Source organism: Mandrillus leucophaeus, unplaced genomic scaffold (genome assembly GCF_000951045.1).
Source record: "Mandrillus leucophaeus isolate KB7577 unplaced genomic scaffold, Mleu.le_1.0 Scaffold65, whole genome shotgun sequence".
Taxonomy (NCBI): Eukaryota; Metazoa; Chordata; class Mammalia; order Primates; family Cercopithecidae; genus Mandrillus; species Mandrillus leucophaeus.
The window spans coordinates 3,703,565-3,714,785 of NW_012107030.1; the positions used below are offsets into that span (position 1 = coordinate 3,703,565).

At 45.6% G+C, this 11,221-nt stretch overlaps 2 protein-coding genes across 5 annotated transcripts in view; both read left to right on the forward strand.

Annotated features, from left to right (window-relative positions):
- PRDX3 (peroxiredoxin 3) overlaps positions 1-9,331 on the forward strand; it is a 10,569-nt gene extending 1,238 nt beyond the window's left edge. The window contains exons 2-7 of one of the 4 annotated variants that reach the window (XM_012001095.1): positions 510-642; positions 3,027-3,168; positions 3,725-3,860; positions 4,853-4,956; positions 7,681-7,850; positions 8,504-9,331. In XM_012001095.1, the coding sequence (XP_011856485.1) occupies positions 510-642; positions 3,027-3,168; positions 3,725-3,860; positions 4,853-4,956; positions 7,681-7,850; positions 8,504-8,727 (909 nt within the window). In that variant the 3' untranslated portion in view covers positions 8,728-9,331. The remainder of the gene's footprint in view (positions 1-509; positions 643-3,026; positions 3,169-3,724; positions 3,861-4,852; positions 4,957-7,680; positions 7,851-8,503) is intronic. The other 3 variants (XM_012001096.1, XM_012001097.1, XM_012001098.1) reach the window with 3 other exon arrangements.
- A 1,590-nt stretch (positions 9,332-10,921) lies between these two features.
- The window catches only part of SFXN4 (sideroflexin 4), a 33,911-nt gene continuing 33,611 nt past the window's right edge, over positions 10,922-11,221 (forward strand). Inside the window, exon 1 of the mRNA XM_012001142.1 lies at positions 10,922-10,999. Coding sequence (XP_011856532.1) covers positions 10,922-10,999 — 78 coding nt within the window. The remainder of the gene's footprint in view (positions 11,000-11,221) is intronic.

An 11,221-nucleotide genomic window follows, 5' to 3' on the forward strand; every position in this document is an offset into this window, starting at 1 on the left:
TTTTTGAGACGGAGTGTTGCTCTGTCGCCCAGGTTAGAGTGCAGTGGCGCGATCTCGGCTCACTGCAACCTCCACCTCACGGGTTCAAGCAATTCTTCTGCTTTAGCCTCCCAAGCAGCTGGGATTACAGGTGCCCACCACCACACCTGGATAATTTTTGTATTTTTAGTAGAGATGGGGTTTCACCATCTTGGCCAGGCTGGTCTTGAACTCCTGACCTCGTGATCCACCCGCCTTGGCCTCCCGAAGTGCTGGGATTACAGGTGTGAGCCCCTGCGCCCAGCCCGTCTTTGTTTTCTTATAGTTCCCCTCTACCTTCCAGTCTCCTGGGAGAAGGAAGCAGAAGGGAGTGTTAAGAATGTGCAGACCTAATCCATGCCCTTAGAGTTTGGGGTTTGCTATTTGGTTCACAGGAACAGGGACAGCTGAAACCACCCTTGGCACGATGCCCTTTCAGCCTTCAGTCACCAGTACAGAAAAACTTTCTAATAAAAAGTTTCTCTTTCCAGGTTGCCCGACATGTGAGTGCCATTCCTTGGGGCATTTCTGCCACTGCAGCCCTCAGGCCTGCTGCATGTGGAAGAACGAGCTTGACAAACTTACTGTGTTCTGGTTCCAGTCAAGCAAAATTATTCAGCACCAGTAAGTGTTATGTCATGTCTTGGCTGGAGCCAGGTAAAGGAAAAATGAACCATGGTCTTTGGCCAGCGGTTCTGAACCCTGGCCATATGTTACACTCATCTGGGAGCTTTCAGAAACACAGCACTGCCCCAGTCCCACCCCAGACAAATTAAGTCAGTCTCTGGGGTGAGACCAGGACATGCTGGGTAATTCTAGTGTGCAGCCAGGGTTGAGAATCACTGAGGCAAACTGCCCTTGTCACATTTCCATGTTGGTTGCCAGAGCTTCTAATCCACTGTGTTGAGGAGGGGGTTAGTGGGAGCTCAGATGCCTTCTGGATCTACTGTCTGAAGAGCTGTGAGTGGTGGGCGGCCTCTGGGGACCTGAGAGGGCAGCTGCTCTAAGATTCAAACCTGTGTACTGGCCCCAGATGGCCACTTAGGAACCAGACCTGTCTAATGGTATCTTCTGTAATCCGAGTGAAATTTAGCTGTTTCTTGAGATTTACATTCCCTTCTCTAGGATATAGGCTTTGCTAAGATCAGCCTCAGATAATGAGTGATATTTGAAAATAGCTTGTCTGGATTTGACTAGCCTTTGAAAAAGCACGTATTTAATATGTAATGGTTTGGGGGCATATATATTTTAGTAAAGCCTTTGTGGGCTAAATGTTCTAAGAGGTTTTGCAATTTTACTACCGTGGAGCTTTAAAATATTTCTAGTAGTGATGTGATACCACAGGCTTAAAATTTACTCCACTGGTTTCAAATCCCCATCCCCATCCCCAGCAGCTCCTCCTTTTTCAGTTCGTGGCAGTCTCAGGCATTTTGACATTGGAACTACTCTGTCCCTCATTCCCAGGTGGAAGCAAGTCCTTCTCAGTTTTGACACTTCTCTTGCATCCATTCCTTTCTGTTCTTTCTGCCCCATCCCTCCCCTCAATATGCGTAAGATCACTGAAATCGAGGCTGGGCGCAGTGGCTCACACCTGTAATCCCAGCACTTTGAGAGGCCAAGGCAGGTGAATCACTTGAGGTCAGGAGTTCAAGACCATCCTGGCCAACATGGTGCAATCCCGTCTCTACTAAAAATACTAAAAAATTAGCCGGGTGGGTGGTGTGCTTCTGGAATCACAGCTACTCGGGAGGCTGAGGCAGGGAGGCAGAGGTTGCAGTGAGCTGAGACTGTGTCACTAGGTGGCAGAGCGAGACTCTTGTCCCCAAAAAAAAAAAAAATTAAAATCACTGAAACCACCTCCTAACATGTCTCTCCCTTTCTCCTGCTCCTCTTTCCCTCCTGCCAGACTAATCTTTCTAAAAACTGCCATCTCGGCCAGGCGCAATGGCTCACGCCTGTAATCCCAGCACTTTGGGAGGCCGAGGCAGGCAGATCACGAGGTCAGGAGATCGAGACCATCCTGGCTAACACGGTGAAACCCTGTCTCTACTAAAAATACAAAAAACTAGCCAGGCGTGGTGGCGGGCGCCTGTAGTTCCAGCTACTCGGGAGGCTGAGGCAGGAGAATGGTGTGAACCCAGGAGGCGGAGCTTGCAGTGAGCCGAGATCATACTACTGCACTCCAGCTTGGGCGACAGAGCAAGACTCCGCCCTTAACTCTTACCTTTCCTGTTAAGAAGACCCAGCAGCCTAGTATTTAAGGATTCTTGCAACATGGCCTTCAACCATTCCTGCCTGCTGCCTGCTCTTCACTCCGTACCCTTAGACACTCTCTGTTCTCATTAGACTGTGCCACAGGCTGCTCCAACACATGCCCTGTCTTCCTTCCTGCTATTTCCTCCATGCCATCTGCCCCATGCCATCTAGACTTGACAAAATCTGAACCATATTTAAAATCCATCTCTAGTCTCATGTCTTCCTTAATTCTATCCCTACTATCTTTGTCTTCCTTTTTTTAAGTTTCCATAGCACTTGGAGTTGAATTTGTGCACAACCTAAAGCTATAGAAGGAGAAATTACAGTCGGCCCTCTGTATCTGGGTTCTGTATCTGTGGTTGGTTGAATCGAAATTATTGGGAGGGAAGAATGGATGGTTGTGTCTGTACCAAACACAAAGACTTTTTTCTTGTCATTTCCTAAACAATACAGCTTAACAACTATTTCCATAGCATTTACGTTGTATTAGGTATCATGAGTAATCTAGAGATGATTTAAGTATAATGGAGGGTGTGTGTAGATTATATGCAAATCACCATTTTATGTAGCAGACTTGAGCGTCGTGGATTTTGATATCCTAGAACCAGTTCCCCACAGGTGGCAAAGGATGACTGTACAGTTGAACTGAATGTTTTGATTTATACTACTAATTATCATGAGAAGTTTAAATAAAATCATAAGTGCTTGACGTAGCAAATGATGAATTACATATGAGTGTGGGTTTTTTTCAGGTTCCTCATACCATGCACCTGCTGTCACCCAGCATGCGCCCTATTTTAAGGGTACAGCCGTTGTCAATGGAGAGTTCAAAGACCTAAGCCTTGATGACTTTAAGGGGAAATACTTGGTGCTTTTCTTCTATCCTTTGGATTTGTAAGTGTAATTTCTATGATGCTTTCGTGTCATTCTGAGAGCAAGCACATATCCTGTTCCCGCACTGAATTGTCTACCCCTAGATACTCTTGTGAAAGGAAGGATTCTGTCTGACCCTTTATCACCCATGGCCTTGTTGATTACAGCTGGGGTCTGTAGCTGGTTTACAAGTGATAAACTTCAGGGGTGGGATAGTGTGACTCTGTGCTCTGCAGTAGTGCTTCCCTAAGCCAGTGTATGAAAGTTTTCGCTGGTCTGGGGAAAAATGAGAAAAGTAGGCATAATAAAATGATTTTTTTCAAAAAGCAACTTCATCGAACTGTAATTTTTTTTCTTAAAATGTATGTTCCCTTTCCCCATTTTTTGATACAATTCCTAAAATGAAAAGGTGAGGGGAGGTAATAGTACTTTTGCAGTGCAACACTATAGTCCAGTGAGGATGGTTAACCATTTTGCCTTTTTTACCCTTAGCAAGTTGAACTAGTTGCTAGACTACTAGTTGTTAAAATCCTTGCTTTTGAATTATTTAATGAGAATGTCTGTCCTTTTTTTCCAGCACCTTTGTGTGTCCTACAGAAATTGTTGCTTTTAGTGACAAAGCTAACGAATTTCACGACGTGAACTGTGAAGTTGTTGCAGTCTCAGTGGATTCCCACTTTAGCCATCTTGCCTGGATAAATACGCCAAGAAAGGTATCGCATTGCACCCCTAGCTTTTGCTCTTACGAACTTGCTTGGAAGAATCTAAATTTCTAGCTATGCTGCTGGACTATCAAGATTAAATTACTCAAGGGTTTTTGTTTGTTTGTTTGAGACAGAGTCTCGCTCTGTTGCCCAGGCTGGAGTGCCGTGGCGCGATCTTAGCTCATGGCAACCTCCGTCTCCGGGTTTGTGCCATTCTCCTGCCTCAGCCTCCTGGGTAGCTGGGACTACAGGCGTCTGCCACCATGCCCGGCTAATTTTTTTTGTATTTTTAGTAGAGATGGGGTTTCACCATGTTAGCCGGGATGGTCTCGATCTCCTGACCTCATGATCTGCCTGCCTCGGCTTCCCAAAGTGCTGGGATTACAGGCGTGAGCCACCACGCCCAGCCAATTAAAAAAAGATTAAATAAATAAAGAAAGAATTAGAAAAAGCACTTGTAGTCCCAGCTACTCAGGTGGCTGGGGTAGGATGATTGCATGAGCCCAGGAGTTTAAGGTTGCTGTGAGCTGTGATCACGTCGCTGCATTGCAGCCTGGTGACAGCGAGACTCTGTGTCTTTAAAAAAAAAAAAAAAAGAAAAGAAAAGAAAAAAGGAAAAAACAATTTGAAAAGGCCTATAGTATTAGCCAGGTTTAAATCTTCCTTCTGCTCCTTTCTAGCTGTGACCTGGAACAAGTTACTTAACTTTTTTGTGCCTCAGTTTCCTCATTTTGATGATACCTACTCCGGGGTGGTTTCGAGGAGGCAGTAAGTTAATAGCAGTGCTTGACCCATTGTTCAATTACTGTTCCCCGTTACCATTACTGTTGGTCTCAGACAGTATGGTACACGGTCAGGAATGCGGTGAGGCCGCGCCGTCTTGGCCCATTGTTCAATTACTGTTCCCTGTTGCCATTACTGTTGGTCTCAGACAGTGTGGTACACAGTCAGGGATGCGGCGAGGCCGCGCCGTCTAACAGTGGTGTTTGCGTTTTGATTAGAATGGTGGTTTGGGCCACATGAACATCGCACTCTTGTCAGATTTAACTAAGCAGATTTCCCGAGACTACGGTGTGCTGTTAGAAGGTCCTGGTCTTGCACTAAGGTAAGATCCTGTTTCTGATGAACTTAAATTATTTTTCATGTTTAGTATCATTCTACTTCTTAGGGGATTTATGTAGACCTTGGTAAGGCATTTTTAAATCCAGAAGATCCTGGCTGGGCATGGTGGCTCATGCCTGTCACCCTAGCACTTCGGGAGGCCAAGGTGGGAAGGTCACTTGAGTTCAGAAGTTCAAGACCAGCCTGAGCAACATAGTGAGACCTCGTCCCTGTTATATTTAAAAAAGTTAAAATTTATAATAATCAAAAAATCCTTAATTTTAGTCTTTAATAAGCACTGATAAAATGCCTCTTGCAACGGTTGGCGGTCTCTTAGAAATGCTGAGACATGCGTGTCCCCTCCACCACCTTGGGTCTGTTTCTAAAGAAGGCTATCTGCGTCTTGAGGCCACACTGCTCCATACTCCCTGACTATGTGGGAGCCGCTTCCATGGGGACACACACCTGACAGTGAAGCCATCAGACTGTTTGCAGAAGGGGGGACTAGCAGGGTAAGAGGTAGTCTCTTGGAATGGTGACGATTTTCAGCCCTGGAGCCAAACAGTCCTGGGTTTGATTTTTTTCTTTTTTTTTTTTTTTTAAACTCAGCTACTTTTAATAGCTATGTGACTTTGGACAAGTGATTTGATTTAACCTTGTTGAGCCCCAGTTTTTCCATAAGTAAAATGAGGAGGTACCTCACAGGTGGGTGTGAGGATTAAATAAGTGACACAGCTAGTTAGCATAGTTACTGGCAGCAGCTGTTAGGATTTCTGCCCCAGAATGTCATTTCTATCTGTATTCAGTCCCTTATTAAACCTTTATTCCTTTGAGTGTGAAAAGCTTTCAGTCCTCAGCAGCTCCACATTCAAACATAACCTTCCTGGGAGGGGTGAGAACTTGGGCCTTAGAACTGGCATCTTGAAGTCTGCTGAGAATAGGAGTGAAGAAGGGATTGGGCAGAGCTTGACCTCCAGGAAGGAAGAGAGGGCCCTCCTTTTGATATGCTGTGCCTCACAGTTTTGCTGGGGGCTGGTCAGCTTAAAGCCAGCTCACCTGCCTCTTTTGTAGGTGATCTCTGGCCTGCTCCTCTTGGGTTACACCTTGGATTTTAGTGCTGGGTGGCATCTTAGAGTTTGGGCCTTTTCTCTCTCTGTCTTTTTTTTTTCTCTCTTTTTAAGATGGAGTCTTGCTCTGTCGCCCAGGCTGGAGTGCAGTGGCGTGATCTCGGCTCACTGCAACCTCTGCCTCCTGGGTTCAAGCAGTTCTCCTGCCTCAACGTCCCGAGTAGCTGGGATTACAGGCACGCGCCACCACACCCGGCCAGTTTTTGTATTCTTAGTAGAGATGAGTTTCACCATGTTGGCTAGGCTGGTCTCGAACTCTTGACTTTGTGATCTGCCTGCCTTGGCCCCTCAAAGTGCTGGGATTACAGTCATGAGCCACCGCACCTGGCGGGTCTTTTTTTTTGTTTGTTTAACTGTAAAGAGATTATCAAAAGAATGCCTAGGTCTTTCAGAATTGGCAATGGCCAGAGAAAGGGTACTGGCTATTTTTCTCCTACGGTCCCCTTCCCTATGAGAACTCACTAATTTTGCAGTTAACTTCCGTACCCGTTTTAATATCGAGATTAACAAGAGAGAGAAGCTGAGTCTGGCTTATAAGATAAGACTTTCAGGAGTCTGTGGGCCCTGCTCTGTCCCAGCTCTGCCTCTGCTTCTATTGGTGGACTTCAGCTGGCTGCACCCTCTGGGAACAGTTTCACCTGAAACCCCAGGCCCCTAGTGCCAGACCGAGGGTGGGAGAAGCACCTTTTTACCCTGACTTTTCTCTAATCTGCCTTTTCCATGAGTGATTGATACCTGGAATTTCCACATCCTTTTAAGACAGACGGTTAAAATCTGTAGGTTAAATAACTGGACACAGTGACACACACCTATAGTCACAGCTACTTGGAAGTCTGAGGTGGGAGGATCAGTTGAGCCAGAAGTTCGAGGCTGCAGCCTGCTGTGATCACACCTGAGAATAGCACTGCACTCCAGTGTGGGCAATATAGTGAGACGCTGTATTTAAACTAAACAACCAAAAAAACTTCTGGGCTAAACATATCTGCATCTGTCCCAGTAACACCAACACAGAAGATAAACACAGACCACTGTGGTAGCGTGGTTCATCTCATTACATGCTGCTCCATGATGAAAAGTGATTAGCATGGTTTTCTGTTTTGCGTAGACTTACAGCCTGTACATTCTTTCTACAAAGATTTTTCCCATGGGATTTCCCCCCATTTACCCAAGAATTCATTCATAATAAACAGTTGTTGAATCCAGATAAAATACATATCTGTCTCTTCCCAGTTGCCTATGAATTTCTTGCCAAGATGTGATACAGTAGTTCAAAGAATGCTTGCCATGTCACTAATAGTCTTCGCTCTGTCTAGTTCAGTGACTTTCCGACACTGTAACATTCAGGGCACTGTGTGAGTTTGTAAATGTGACCATACTGCAAGCTTTTTATGGTGACCTGGTCCAGTACTGCCTTTGTTAAAGCATCTGTCATCAGTAAGAGATGATAAACTTTTTGCACAACAGTGAAAACCCTACCTTTAAGCATATGATTATGCTTAATAAATATTTTATGAAAAGAATTAAAGACCTAAAGGGGAAGAAGTTAGACTGTTCTAGTTCTGGTACTGTTGAGGCACTGATGAGGATAAATGATCTTGCAGAGGTCTCTTCATAATTGACCCCAATGGAGTCATCAAGCACTTGAGCGTCAATGATCTCCCAGTGGGCCGAAGCGTGGAAGAAACCCTCCGCTTGGTGAAGGCGTTCCAGTATGTAGAAACCCATGGAGAAGTCTGCCCAGCGGACTGGACACCGGATTCTCCTACGGTAGGTTTTTTCCCCCAAAAGCAGTGAGGTCCATGTTCTCTCAGCCTCGAGAGCTATTGACCTGAAGTATCCACAAAAGGGAGCCCACCCTTGGAGCAAGCGTGCGGATGATGTACAAATGGGTGAAGCTGCTGTGGGGTAGAGGGGGTGGGGTGGGGAGCCAGGAAACAATTATCAGAGACAAGCAGACCTTTTTTTTTTTTTTTGAGACGGAGTCTTGCTCTGTTGCCCAGGCTGGAGTGCAGTGGCAGGATCTCGGTTCACTGCAAGCTCCGCCTCCCGGGTACACGCCATTCTCCTGCCTCAGCCTCCTGAGTAGCTGGGACTACAGGCGCCTGCCACCACGCCCGGCTCATTTTTTGTATTTTACTAGAGACGGGGTTTCACTGTGTTAGCCAGGATGGTCTTGATCTCCTGACCTTGTGATCCACCTGCCTCAGCCTCCCAAAGTGCTGGGATTACAGGCGTGAGCCACCGCACCTGGCCTAGAGACAGGCAGGCCTTAATGAAACTTTGATCTTTGTGTTTTAAAGGAAATCTTTAAAAGTTTAAAGAACTTTAGGTTAAAAATTGGGGGATTGCCATTCAGTTTTGGGCATATTTACCATATTATTATGGTAAAGTCACAATTACCTAATTAAGCTTTTGTATTTTCAGATCAAGCCAAATCCAGCTGCTTCCAAAGAGTACTTTCAGAAGGTAAATCAGTAGATCGCCCATGTGTATCTGCACCTTCTCACCCCAGAGAAGAACCACAGTTGAAACCTGCTTTTATCATTTTAAAGATGGTTATTTGTAGAAGGCAAGGAACCAATTATGCTTGTATTCATAAATATTACTCTAAATGTTTTGTTTTTGTAATTCTGGCTAAGACCTTTTAAACATGATAGTTGCTAGTACAAGGAATCCTTTATTGGTAACGTCTTGGTGGCTAGCTAGCTAGTTTCTACAGAACATAATTTGCCTATATAGAAAGCGATTCTTAGATCATGTCTTCAGTGGAAACAGTCTTCTGTCTTAGCCTTACTTGAATCTTGCCTATAACAAAGTAGAGCAACATGCATTGAAAGCGTCTGATCAAGGGTCCTGAAATTTTCAATTTGAATGTCTTTGTATTAAACTGAATTTTCTTTTAAGCTAACAAAGATCACTATTTTCAATTAGCCGTCTAACTCTTGCAATGAATGTTTATGTGATTGAAGCAAATGTGAATCATATTATTTTTAAAAGTGGCAGAGTGACTTAACTGATTATGCATGATCCCTCATCCCTGAAATAGATAGTTTATTTAGTCATTCTACTTATTTTATTCACTAGCTAACTTTGTCTATGTATATTTCTAGATATTGATTAGTGTAATTGATTATAAAGGATATTTATTAACTTCAGGGATTGCATTTTGAAATTACAATTATTTTCTTTGCTGAAGTATTCATTGTAAAACATAAAATAAACATATTTTAAAATATTTGCATTTTACCACCATTAACTGTTGGATCAGCTTATTCTGGGCTCTCCTTTCCTTCTCAGATTACATCAACAAACATTTATTGAGCATTTACCTCAGGGGCCACAAAGAGAATAAGATGCTGGTTCCACACTCAAGGAACTCGGTTTAGGGGCAAGACATATAGGGAAACATTTACTCATTGTTTCAGTAAATCCTTGAGTGCCTACCCTGCACCAGGTGCTGTTTTCCAGGCACAGGAGGGAACAAAGGACAAACCCCTGCTTTTAAGCTCTTATGCTCTACAGGGGAAACACAATACATGTAGTAAAAGTAGAGTGTTTGGAAGGAAAATAATGTGGAGTGAAGCTCTGCTGAAGCGGAGTTGTAGGTGTTCTAGATGGGGTTGTTAAGGAAGGCCTTAAGGGAGAGCCTGTCTCTGGGTCAATTTTCTGATCCGTAAAATGGGGACCATAATTGTACCTATCTCGGGGTTTTGATGAGCCTCAAGGGAGAGAAAACGTGTAGGAAGTGAGAGTGTTACTGGGATAAGAGGCTTCTAGGTAGAGGGCATGGAAAACACAAAGGCCGTAAGGCAAGAGTGGACTCAGAGTGGATGCAGATTTACTAGGATGCCGGTGACTAGGGCGGTGGTGGGGGTCCCAGAGTGCCTTTTGGCCAAGCCAAGGACTTGAGGTTCTGTTCTGGGGTGGGGAATGTCAGGAAGGATTTGAAAAGAAGCGTGACATCAACTTGTAAGATAATCACTCTGGCTCCTTTGTTAAAGACTGGACATAGCGGTCCAAAGTGGGGAAGCAGGCCAGCAGGCTGGCTTTGTGACATCCTGGAGGGTAGAGACAACAGAATAGAACAGCACGCTACTGCTGCACCGGTGCGTAGATGGATTTCTGCGGCATAAGGGTAGAAGTGGAGGGGACACCTTACTCAACTGGGAGGGTCAGGGAAGGCTTCCTGGAAGAGGAGGAACCCTTGGAGGTTAAGAAAAGTGAGCGAGGCAAACTGAGCAAATATAGAAGCAGAGTCACACAGGCCTGAAGGACAACATGAGCCGATTTCCTGTCCCAGGAGGGGCAGGGCAAGGGAAGGAATTGGCCCGCTGGAGGTTAATGGCCAATACTGAACACTTGTGAGAGCTCAGTGCTGTGTTAGGGATATTTTATTTCCTTTGATCCGAAACAAAACCCTGAGATAGGTACAATTGTTATCCGCATTTTGCGGATGAGAAAATAGACTTTGAGATACTGACTTGGCGAGGGTCACACACCTAGGCGGTGTGCTGGGTCCCCCGGTCCAGGACTCCGGAGGCCCCCTGAATGACCTAGGCACCCTTGTGGCTTCCATGAATTTAAGTGCACACACACAGACCCCACCCACTCCTGTGCTAGGGAAGGGCAGGTGAAGGAACTGAATTTGCCCCAACACTGGAAAAAAAAACCCAAAAAAACCTGTCGGGCTGAGGGATAGTGCACTGTGCCCACGGCCCTATACTTGGTTTGATGCTCTGGTGTTACTCTCTTGAAATTCTCAGTAACTTGAATAAGGGGCACCGCATTTGACATTTTCACTGGGCTGAGCCCATGATGCCGCTGGCCTGACTGCGCAACACCATGCACCCTGGAATTCGCCGGCAATCGGAGGGATTTTCCAGGGCAATGACCACGGGTAGGGCGCGGCAGGAGCGCATGGTGAGGCTGCGGAGGGCCTCACTCACAACCTTTGGGGATCTTCGCATTAGATGCTGTGATATGGGGTTCCGATATTGACCCTTTGGGGTCTGGAGACGGCCCGGCTCCCCAAATGTGTGGAGGAGGGCAAGCAGGGTTGGGAAGACATGGTCTGTGGGAGAGCTGGGCTCGCCAGAACAGCGGGCGCGCAAGGGCCCCGAGGCGCGGTGACACGGGAAGTCG